The sequence below is a fragment of the Battus philenor genome, unplaced genomic scaffold, assembly GCF_028537555.1.
Source record: "Battus philenor isolate CCGP_79_NKW_IND1 unplaced genomic scaffold, ilBatPhil1.0.hap1 SCAF_6, whole genome shotgun sequence".
Lineage (NCBI taxonomy): Eukaryota > Metazoa > Arthropoda > Insecta > Lepidoptera > Papilionidae > Battus > Battus philenor.
Window position 1 is genome coordinate 13116394 of NW_027181726.1, and position 12744 is coordinate 13129137.

Below are 12744 nucleotides of genomic sequence, written 5' to 3' on the forward strand. Positions count from 1 at the left end.
GTTTACGAAAATTTAAAGTATTCTCTTATATATGTTAATATAGTAAGTCCTTCGGGTTCTGCGGTCAATCACAAAGACAATACAAAAAATACAAAAAAATATAATTTTTTCCATCTCTTAAAGCGAGATTGAATGTTTTATTGAACAAGGAAGTTCTAGGCTTACATATGAATAGAATCGTCTCGTTAATATATGTCTAGACTGATAATAATACGCGATTTTCGTAAGTCTTTCAAAGTTATTACGTTAAGGGCTCGGTGTTGCGTAATGAAACGCCCGAAGTTCTAGAAAAGGTCAAGGTTAAGCGCTCTCAAGCGGTCATGCAATATCTAAAATACGGTGAAACTGCCTATGCCAACGGACAAATATTTAATAACCAAAAAATGTTTAATTCCAGCAATTAAATAAAATAAATATCAGCATCTACTCTACTATTGCAATACTAGTAGTCTTACACTATTATCTTCAAAAAATGTTGTACAATATTTTCACCGCAAAATAGTACACTGATTGATCTATTTAGGCAATTAAGTTCGTGAAAGTTTAACAGACACAGCATCCGAATGCCTAGCGATACATAGCTCGTACTCATTCGTACCGCACAAGCACTTAATTGGCTAATATTTCTGAACGTCAGAGAAAGTGAAGAAAGTAAAAGTAGAATATTGACGCCGCTGTAAACGTGTCACGGATGAGACGAAAGATCTACAGCCAATTATATTCCAAATTACTTGTTATACGTTAAAACGTTTACGGCAAAATAATACTTTTGTATTACCAATAGAGGTTATAATCGCGTGTGTAGATGTTGCTTTGTTTAAATTCGCTATTATGATACAGAGACGGGGCTAAGATATGATTGGGGAGTCTTCATGCAAGTGTCGACATCACGATGTAACTGGGAGATGCGCTTGCAGCGTGGGCGCGTGCGATGCCACCTTTTATCGCTCTTTGAACACGACGGAACAGTAATAAATTAGCATAAGTGGTTTGGCGCCTGAATTCTCATTACGTAATCGATGATTTTATTGCACTGATGTTATTGTGGTTCGCGTGTATAATTAGATCTGGCCCTTGGCCTTCTAAAAATCCCAACGCTTCCAAACTTCCTCTCAGTGAGCGGGTACGGATCGTAATCAAATAACCCTTAATATAGATTAGTGCATATGTTTAAATATACGTGACCTTAATCTATTTTAATTATTGAATAATACGTACAACTGGTTGTAGACCGCTTTCAAGGGATCCTATTGGAAATTTATGGGTGGTCTATGTCCAGCAGTGAATGCAGCGTCTTACGGTTGAAATGATGATGACAATGATTTTTGCAAACAAATATAAGCTATTGACAATTGTACGTATTTTCTTAAAAGGTTTACAATAAGAGCAGTCATACAAACCAATGAACTTTTCATTGGGTTTAATCAACATTACGACATCTTTTACGTCATTCTATAAAGTTTGACGGGGATAATAAGCCAACGGGCATTGTAAAAATACAAAACAAATAAATCATAAGTGAATCTACAAACTTTTTTTATTTTCATAAATGGTTAGCGACACAGATTTTCGCGTGACAATAAAATGTGTATAATTTCTATCATTGCCTTTGTAAGTTTCATATGTGATAAACCCGCGAAGGGTTCCTAATTATTCTAATGTCTCATTAAGCTCGTAGCAGCTTTGGCCAGGTGCTAACAGGCTAATGTCGCGACAAGGTTCGTTACTTTCACAGTTGTTTGAATTGCGATAAGGGGTCCATTAATTATGTTTTTTTTTCGGATATTGTCCGGGACTTTACATAAAAATAGACATTACTTTTTTAAAGTTCGTTTATAGTCACGTTAATACCGGTCTTTTGACACTCTATATAAAAAAAAAAACTTTGGACAGTTTTGACAGTTGCTCACTTATTGTACCCTCCTAATTATCAAAGGCCGTATCTTCAAAATAAACAAGAAACTGTTTAATTCATTACATAAGAAACAATTCTTGTGTCGTAATAAAATGGCTTAGGTTGCCAGATGTTCACGTCTACGACTATGAGGGCGGAAAGTGCGATACCGTTATCTTGATAAGGTAACGGATAGAATGTCTTATAAACATATGAGGGTAGCTGTGACAGTTGGCGACTTATGAAATAATTGAATTTATTAATATTCAATAAGAAGAAATACGTTGAATTTTGTTCGTATTATTTCTTACTTTTAACGATGACCACATTTAAATATATAATAATAAATGGTAAAGATACTGTAATTACTAATTCATATTTTCCAATTGATATAAAATCAAGGAAGCATATAGTACGTAAACGAATGAAAGTAACCTATATAGCCCGACGAAATAGCAAGTTGAAGTGGCAATAGGTAGGAAACATCGCGTACGGAATAGATAGCCACAGGAACCTTAAGGTTTTGAAATGGAGACTACAAATCGACAAACAACCTCGTCAAGATCGTCTAAAGACTTTGGATGAAGGCTGTTTCCAACCGATCTTCTTGGAAATCTTTGAGAGAGACCTATGTCCAGAAATGGACGTTCTATGATTGAAATAATGAAGATGACGATACTAAGTTAAATAAAACGTAATTGGGAAATTATTCACTCATTGTCTATTAAATCATTTCAGCCAAATTTATGCCTGTGAAAAGATAAGAAAATAAAATAAATGCCCTGTAGACGAATAAACGAACTATTAAACACAAAGATCACAATTAAAAATTAGTAGTCTCTAATTGTTTGACTGTGAATTTCGATACAATTTTATGTTTCGTAAGCATTATGCTTCGCAATTGGTAAAAATAACGTTAACAACAACCAAAGGCAATGTAAAATGTTTATTATTCGTACAAAACCAAACAACTTACTACAATAATATGGTTGTTTTAATTAGTGATATTACAATATGTATTTTGCTTCTACTCTATGTGATCTTTCTACAGTTATAACACACGTATTTCCTAGTAAAACGGTACGAATTACTGTATGTCATATATGATGACACAAGATAGCGATTTCTACTTGATACTTTCGTTCACTGTTTTTGTCTAGAATTGATTTAATTTTTATGCAAATGGTGGATCGGTCATTGATTGAATCCTTTTTATGACAATAAGCCACAATTCTTAATCAGCAAGATAACAGAACTTAAATATTTGTAACACCAAACCAGTATTAAGTAAAAATATGTGTCTAAAAAGGAAAATATTTGACTAACACATACGCAAATATTTGACAACCTCACGATGACCTTCCAGTGATAAATGAATAAGACAAAAAATGTAATGGAGTATTCCTGATTAAACAATTTGTCTAGTGGTGCGATAAAAACATTTGGCACTGCTTGGAATGCCTAGAGCCCGCTTTCAAACTTTTGGAAATCTACGGGCCTACGGCCAACAATGTACTTCATGCGACTGAAAAGATGATGATAATGATGAAGAAATAATTATATTATAGTTTGATACGATCCATAGGTAATAATTGCGATAACTCGTCTTATTCTTCTTTAAGAGATTTCATAGAGAGATTGATCATATTCCTAGAGTACATTTTATCATTGAGTTCTCTTCTATATTTATAGTTTACCAGTGTCGCATGTATAAAATAACCGGATATTAAATATTATTTTTAAAAACACAAAAGCTCGCTTTGTTATATTGACACGCTGGGTTATTTAAATATTAGTTATATTTTATTATGTAATCCTTAACGTTGTAGACAGTCAAAAGCAAATACACAAAATTCAACACATAAGATTTCATCACCAAGGGTAACTCTAGTAAAATTCCTACGGAGAAAAGGTGTTACTTTATGTTTAAAAAAGAAACTTAGAATAAAGTGAGTCTCTTACCTGACTAGGATGATGTCTATACAGGTACAGCTTGGTGCCATGCAGCACGGCCCACACTTGCTTCCACGACCTGTCACTGGCGCGCTGTGGGCAAACACATATCATTAAGAATATAATACCGTCACTATATGCTCGTTACTGTTACAACCATGGTCTAACACAAACGTTATTTTTAACTAGAATTTATTTTTCAATCAAAGAAGAAGGAAAGAATAAAGAAATTGTTTGAAAATTATTAAATGATTTAATTTATAGAAAGACGTTACAATTATAAAAATGAAATTTTAGTGTCGAAAATATGTCCATAACATAGACCCCGATTTTTGCAGGTGTAGAATGGCGCGTTGGTTTCGTTAAAAATATTCCACTTGTTAAATCGCGTCATTAGAGCGTCCAATTAGCAACAGATTTTTTTTAATTTACAATCGGGGAATATCGTTTGCAATAAATTGCCAGAGGGACTGAGAAAAACAACTCTTGTTAAAAACCCCAAACGATCCATTTTTTTTAAAATATTTAGATTAAAAACCCAATCGACTAAAAAAGATATGTCTTTGACAATTAACTGAAATGTACGGTATATTACATAAAGATAAAAAATATGCAAGAAATATAGAAATATATAATCGCCTCGCTCTCCCGTCCAATGTCAGCTATTTGTAATCATTTACGTGAGCCATTATCATCTTAAGTGATGATCTACAATTTTTGAAAATGTTGATATGTTACATTCCAATAATAATAAATAAGTTATTACCAATGTAAGTTATTTAGTTATTACTATGTATATATTAAAAAAAATAATAATTTAAACATTTCTCGATTTAAGTATGTAATTAAGTAAAAAACTCCTGATCATATTATTACATAATCAATATTTTATAGATTTTATTGTATGTGTTACACACACATATGTTAAATAATAAGAATAAATTAGAAAATGAGTATACCTTGCCGTTGCTGACCACCATTTTGATCTGCACGTGTCCCTGCACGTCGGGTTCGGCTTCCACGATGCCTTCGCCCGCTTCTTCCTCGCCCTTCTTCTCTGGGCTACATCACACATTACAATCTTACTACAAGTATTACAAACTTTTTTACAAATTTTGAATCTATATAAGAGTGTGTTTAAAATTAGATGTTGTTCAAAACCTATATGTATATGTCTGTGATGCAGAACTGAGAGCCCGGAGCAAAGATTAATAGTAATGATTAATTTTCAACAACATAAATTACTTGGATCGTAAAAGATAACTAAGTTAAAGTAATGTACATAGATTTATTTTGGTATTTTGGTGTATATAATAATATTAAAGAAATACAAAAGAATGATTTTAGTAGTAATATTGCTAATTTTATTATTTTCAGGAATGTTAAACTACGTTAGGCCGTTTTATACTTACTTCTGTTATTACAACTAGAATTTTACCAAAATCCTAAATACAACATTTAACAATCATGCTACAAACACACATTCATATCAACATATATAACTAGGATGCATTCTAACCGAGTAAAGTCATGCAGTCATTCCGGTATAATAATAGTATATATATCAAACGTTCAAAAAATTTTTTTTGAAGTCAATTATCAAATAAGCGCAAACCTTAATAATCAATAACGTCATTTTTCATTGATATTTTGGTAATTGTATTAAATTTCTGGATCGGCAGTGTAACACAATAAAGGCAAATGCAATGCAAGGCTTTTCTAAAAAATAATTAAACGTTTTGCACGTTTTCATTTATACGTAATATTACGAACAGCGCCATCTATGACCTAGTGAACACCGCAAGCGCCATCTAGCGGCGAATAGCTGTGGCGACGCCATGCAACATACCGGGCGGGGACGGTTGCATTGGGGTCGAAAATTCGCAGCAGCGGCGTTATGTCGTCCGTGAAACGAGGAGGGCGCCACTTGCGATATGCACTGCGTTTGTTACAAATCATACATGAAGTCCAATTGCACGTTCCCGTAAAAGTAGATTATTTATATAAATATGTTTAAATAAACATGGTGTTAAGGTTAATAACTAAACTAAACATGTAATGTATAATAATTGGTATCTATCTACAACAAAGGAATATACACGAGATTCAATGGGCAGGAAAGATTTCACTGTTTATCACAATATGCATAACAGATGCTAACATAATGTTAAATATAATGATCATATTGGATGTTAAATATAAAGTGTTATCATACTTGTCAACTGTAAAGGGTACTTCCACTAGTTTATGTCAATAAATTTCTTTCTATGAATCGAATTTAAAATGAATTAACAAAATTTGTCGATTGAGCAATTCTTGGCTTGTTGACTAGGGGTTAGTCTAAATACCTTCTAAGAGCGTGGTGGTCAGAGTCCGGTTCTACGTCGCTGTCCAAGTGCAGCCTGTCTCCCCAAGTAGCCTTCAGGTACGACACCCTTCGCATAGCACGTTCTTCTTCTGTACAATAAATGAAGAAATGTTAATATACAGGATGACTAGTTGATAAGTGTAAAATTTTTAACGGGGTGAATGAATAGCTTGTTTGCTGTCAATTAATGTATGGTATATCCAATCTAAATATTATTGTTTTCAGAAATAATTATTAAAATAATGATATTTTAGTAATAGCTGCAAATTTCTTACTACTGGAAGTAACCTGCTTGTCGCATTCCTTTAGAAGGAAATCAAAAAATTATGTAACATGTTTATATTTCATCACAATATCTCTTAGCTTAGAGACATGAAATTTGGTAGTTTCCTTTCGCCTAGCATAGTTCGGGGGCGTTGATTAAAAACAATTCTTCAGTCACATTATAGCTCTAATGGGTATAACACAAGCCAAAGTATTTCTTTTGGCATCTTTCAAATGACCAACAAAGAATGTAACAACCACACGGCAGTGCGGGCGTTTTTAATTTTTTTTTTGCGTATTTGCGTATAGCCGGTCCATTACTTTATTTAACATTTTTAATTTACAGCTTCGTGATATATATATAAAAACTTTATTGTATATATTTTTAAAAGGCAAAATGTTACTGACCGCCGAGTTGAGCGTCTTTCTTCTGTCGCCTTGTCACCAGATCGTCGGCAAAACCTGTCGAAGAATTGTTCAGTTAAGAGTCTTATTCATATCTCCGGTATATACATTGTTAATTTATTAAATAACACCGAGTATACACAACGTTAGTTGGAATTAGTAGCACACCTAGAAGCACACAAACATTCCGTTAATATGGCCTTGTTTAGTAAAGGTACGAACGCTCCCGTCATAAACCATAAAAATAATAATTATAAAACAAATCGAGCAAACTTGAAATTATTGAAGCGCATATATGTTTCTAAAAGTATTAAGTGTTTAATCAGTACATACTTAGATTAGTCGTTTTTCGTATATTTTCTTGAATTATTTGCTTACCTTTAACATTTACTTAAAGAAGGATTTGTAATAGAGATAACCTTTGATATTTTTTGAAACCATTTCTTCTAATGTTATTATATATTGTGTTATAAAGTTTTAGGTATACCTGCAGCATTAAAACAAGCGCTCGATTTGTAAGCGAGAGGATAATGACAGTGTTAAGAATATATTGCAGCACATAAAATTAAAATAATTTGGTGGAAAGAAATGGGAAATTGTCATGCAAGGAGAAGGCGGATTACGTGATATTTGATTTTATGGCAATTGCGATGTTGCTAGTAGTACAACGCTTACAAATTAATTATGGAAAATGAAATCGTTTTAAATATGACTAATTAATTATTTAATGTAGAATATCATAATAGTTCAATATCAACGGTTAACTTGGACCACTTAGTCCAAGTCATAAGAGAAAGAGGGTATTCTAGACTAAATAATTCAACGAAGTAAAGTTAGCGATAAAGCTCTTAAAATCTGCAAACTATGGTAGCTGGGCGTAGACTGTAGATGGCGGCGTAAGAGCGGAAAGTGAAGCGAAGGCGTCTTCAGTCTAGATAGATAGATTTTAGAACAATTATAAACGAAAAAATGAAATAGGCGGACAGAAGACCTTGTTAAGGTTGCCGGGCGATGCCGGGTGCAGGCCGCTTCCTACCACTTCTATTTGAAATGTATAAGAGAGATGGCTTGAATTTCTCTAATGAATAGATGAACGTAGACTGATGATGACGATCAAGGTAACGTTTGAAGTTTAGTTATATTATGTAGGTGTGGAAGAAAAGAGTATAAGGAAGCATTTATTCGTGCGTAAAATGGGAGCGTTCGTGAGTGGGCGTGGGCCACCTCGCAGGACCTGAGTCGTGGGGCGTGCTGGGCGTGGGCGAGGGCGAGGTGGCGGCCGAGGTGGAGGCGGAGCGCGGCGCGAGGCTGAGGTGCGTGGGCCGCGCCGCGCCCCCAGCGCCCCCCGCCCCCAGCGACACGCGGCTCATCTCCTCCATTTGCTCCCTGTTCAGCCCCATACGTCGCTTCGCGTGACTGCCATCTTTAGGGCGGTAACAGTGCCGTTAGAGTATGCCCGCCAACTCCGCTATTTCTGCACGCCTTTGTTGCATTTTCAAAAAGCCCGTGGAAGCAAGCTTCGTGTACTTATGCAGTTTACCGATGGATGATATACTAAATGTATATAAGTGTTTGAACTTTGGCTCTAACTTAAAATTAAAAAAAAATAATGCGTATAAATCTCATAAGTTGTTTTGTAAGTTTTGTACTTTATTTTTATTATGTACTTAATTTGTGTCTCATTTTTTTAAACTAAAATATAGAAAAATTCCTTATCCAGTGATGATAAGCCATGAAAGATATGAATATAATTGTAGCGTTCATCTTTCAAAGGCGATAGATATAAACAAACTGAAAAACGTAAGGAACTAGTAAAATGTCAAAATACACAAATTGTTAACTCGTGAGAGAGATTTGACTACATGAGTATATTCAATTTAGGATATAATTTCAAGCTATTGTGTAGTCATCATCAATTTAACTTATCTATATTTAAAATATTGTGCAAACTAATGGTTGTATAATAAAGAATTTAAAAAAACATTGCCATCTATCGGTAAGTAATGATAACATGTGTTGCCACCTTCAGCGTTAAATCTTAGCATTTTATTTATTTTAGCATTTCCAAGTTTAAATTATCTGTGACTGAGCATGTGTGAAAATGCAGCAAAGCATGTGTAAAATATCATTTTATTGTGGACAAAATAAATAATCCATTGAACTACGTCGATTCCAAATAAAAATGGGTGTTATATTCAAGTGTAGAACATGCCAGGAACACACTTGTAATATATGTATTGTATTTTCAATTCCCGTTCAATATATTACCTGTGGCATGATGTCTTCTAATGGGTAATCCTTCACTTCCGGTGCTGTTTGACCTAGTTCTCATTTGAACCTTTTCCGTTTCTGCAAACATGTTATAATAGTTTAATAAAGCTATAACGAAAACAGCTTTATTTAATATTTATATAAACGATTCTGAAAATTTAAATAATCAATCATGATAGTTGTATCCAAAATTAATGGTTTTAAAAATAATAATTAACATAAGGATTACATAGTGTCAAAAGTAAGATTATTATATTTCAGTGTAATCATTTTATAAATTATAATTCGAAATTTATGTGAAATATTTAAAGCCATACACTTCTTAAAAGCTTTTAAGCCTGAAACTAACCTACATATATAAATAAAAGTGACTCTCAAACCGTGTTATTACAAAACTCGTGAGTTGCTGAAGCAATTCAACTCAATATTTTCTTTGTTTAGATACGGGAAAGTTTTTTTGAGAGAAAAATATAAAAAAGAGACAACAATAGTAAATCAAAGTTGTGGATTGTATAAGAAAAGTTTACTTCTTCTACAGTATAAAAAATACAGTCTCTAGCCAACACGTTTGTTGTCATTAATAAAAATCAAAGAGGATTTTTAGGATTAGATCCAATAAATAATATCATGACATCATACATTAAAATAAAAATATAGTCAAAAAGTTATCGAAATTTTGCATTAAACTAAGTAGAAAAGTTCTATATGCAATAACATTTGACAGTACAAAAGTCTACGCAGCCTAGTTAAATAATAAAATCTAATAGCACTAGTGTTATTTTAATAAATAACATATATGTTTAGCTCACCGGGCGCATATCCTTCTGGAGGCGGGCAATGTAGGTGTTTGCTGCCAGTGATCATTAACTGGTTTCCTGACAGGCTTCCACCGAGGGGTGTCGTATCATGATCTAACTCTGTAAACAAACAAATATCTCATTAGCTTTGCGTCCAATTATTATTATTTTGATTAAATATGGCGAGATAAGAGTTGTCGAAAAATATCGATCAGTGGAAGCTTAGTCTAGATAACACAAAGATTGTCGCCGATACAGTGTAAATAAATGTTTAACAATAGTGATTTGTATAATTGTCCAGTTGATAGTTTTACATACCGATCTTTATAAATATTCCATCTATTTTTATCAGAAATACATTATTTGTTTACGAAACTAATCTGGTGTTCTTATAATAGAGCCGTGCTATACACAGTACCGCATTATCTTAAGGTCCTCCTCAAAACGGATCATACTTATATTATTATTAATATTTCAGTTTTTTGGTTAACACAGGCAACTTCGGCTAACCTTCCTAAAAGGGCTAACCAATAAACCCCCTAGGGTGTCATTCACCGGGATCTCTTTCGGATTATGTGCCTCTCAGTACTGACCAAGGAACATCCCTGGAGGAGGCTAAACCTCCTCTCTCTCTCTCTCCGCAGAAACACGAGGTCACATCGTATTGCTGTCCCTTGCATGTTTGTGGTAAGTGAATAATGAAGCCTCTCCCAACGCTAAACATTACTGTTTGCCTGTCTAGCCGCGTCCTATTACAATCAAAATGTCCGTTGTCGACCTTAAAAAGTAATGTTCACTATGACTTATTTTCAAACCCAACAGGTAATTAGGATGATGATTCAATTTGAAATACATTATAGTCTCCTAGGCCTTAAGGTTCTAAAAACCACAAATCGGCAAAGAGAACGTAAGACGTCCACCCACAAAGTGGAGAGATGATCTTGTTAAAATTGTCGAGAGACGCTGGATGCAGGCCGCTTTCAATCGGTCCAAAAGCTATGGGGAAGGACTACGCCCAGCAGTGGGCGACGAGCATTCTTAATGCGAATAGATTTTAGACATGGCTGGGTATACTTTAGTACTAATTGCTATAAAATTAATTGATATAAGAATGTGTGTTTACCTTGGTGCGGCTGCACGTCGAGCGAGCGAGCCTCTCGTCGGGCCGCGCGGCCTTCAAACTCCTTGCGACGCAGTGCCACACTGGGCTCCAGGCGCGTGCTGCTGAGTCGAGCAAGTTCGCTTCGCGCCACTTCGGTCCGCGTGGCGCCGCCTCGGGCCTCTTCCAGCTGCCTCGTGCGCGCTGTCACCAGCTGCAGCTCCGGCACTGGGTATCTGTTATACAATCACCAATATTACACTCTTCTTCTTAGCCGCTTCCTCAGAACGGAGTGTCGTCTTTTTTATTTTCGTAAAGTTTTTAGGAGCGGTATGTATACTGTAGTGGCGTTACACTTGTTTAACTGCATCAGTCCAGTGAGTGAGGCTCTAGTTCTTTTTCCCTCTATATTGCCAACAACTGTCAGCGTCTTCAGATTTTTCGAATTCCTCCGTATAACATTACACTAAACTACGTAGAGTATATAAATATAATACAAAACAGTGAACTAGACACATTGCCTTCACTCAGTGTACTGATTATAGTGAAATTTTACAATAAATATTATCTATAAATGTGACTTAACTTTTATGTAATACTTAAGATTATACATACTTTTGTAATCGATGTATGGAAATGAAACGAAAGAAAAAATAATTGAAGATATAAATGTGAATTTTGTTACAAAGAACTGACCTGCTATCCTGATTGTTCGCAGCGTTATCATTGTTATCAGTTTTCTCGTCATTAGCACCGCCGTTGGGTAGCGTCCCCACATTGTTGCTTTGAATGCTCGGTGCTGTTTCTTGTATCTTCGACAATGTCGCCACGAACTGGCTCTTGTCCTGTTTGGGCCTGTTCTTGTCCGCGTTCGTTCCATTCACCTCGCCGTAACCGCTGAATGTTCCGCTGTCGACGCTCGCGGAGCATTCCTCTTTTTTGAGTGCTTGCTCTTGGTTCTGTTGAAGCGAGGGAGGTGGGGAAGCAGCGAGCGGAGGTGACGAAGGGGGAGGGGGCCATGCAGGCTTCTGTAACTTCTGCGGCCTCGCGTAAAACTCCTTCTGTTTTATCGGTTGCGGGGCGTCCGGTGTGACCCAACCTGTTGGTTGGCTAGGACGTCTCAGGAAGGCCTCCTTCTGCTCAAGGCTCTTTCGTATTCGGGACAGGATGATCGAGTCGTCAATCTCTCGGCCGGTCAGGGTCGAGTTGGAGTCGAAGGAGCCGAGACTGTCCTTGCTCTCGGCGGCCGATGATGGCAGGGATGTGTCCGATTCCCTCCTGCTGAAATATTCAAAATAAAAAAAATCAAAAACCAAATAAATTATTTCTGTGTATGAATCATCATCATCATCATTCAACATTATCTATTAATTTCTCACTCCTTTTTCATCTTGCCTACACCCAGTTTCAGGCGGCCGAGCCGAGCACTGGTAGCGTTGAGCTTAGACCTATACTATATATATATATATATATATATATATATATATATATATATATATATATATATATATATATATATGTATATATATACAACTAAGCTCGTGGAATTTTTCAGGACCCACTCTCACAAGCAAGGCATCCATTGCAATTATTGTCTATATTCAAATCAAATGAAAAACAACCCACATGTGATGATTTACTTCATTCTCAACTAGAACGAACTTAATGTTTACATATTAAAAGTAGTTGTTAC

General features: G+C 35.2%; 1 protein-coding gene across 4 annotated transcripts in view; it reads right to left on the bottom strand.

Annotated features, from left to right (window-relative positions):
• The window catches only part of LOC137930661 (rho GTPase-activating protein 23-like), a 399966-nt gene that overhangs the window by 81167 nt on the left and 306055 nt on the right, over positions 1–12744 (bottom strand). For all 4 annotated transcript variants that reach the window (XM_068773995.1, XM_068773994.1, XM_068773993.1 and 1 more), the window contains 10 exons: positions 11748–12332; positions 11076–11287; positions 9965–10072; positions 9153–9233; positions 8119–8307; positions 6888–6941; positions 6196–6304; positions 5697–5786; positions 4807–4909; positions 3857–3940 (listed from right to left, as the gene is read on the bottom strand). In XM_068773995.1, coding sequence (XP_068630096.1) covers positions 3857–3940; positions 4807–4909; positions 5697–5786; positions 6196–6304; positions 6888–6941; positions 8119–8307; positions 9153–9233; positions 9965–10072; positions 11076–11287; positions 11748–12332 — 1615 coding nt within the window. The remainder of the gene's footprint in view (positions 1–3856; positions 3941–4806; positions 4910–5696; positions 5787–6195; positions 6305–6887; positions 6942–8118; positions 8308–9152; positions 9234–9964; positions 10073–11075; positions 11288–11747; positions 12333–12744) is intronic.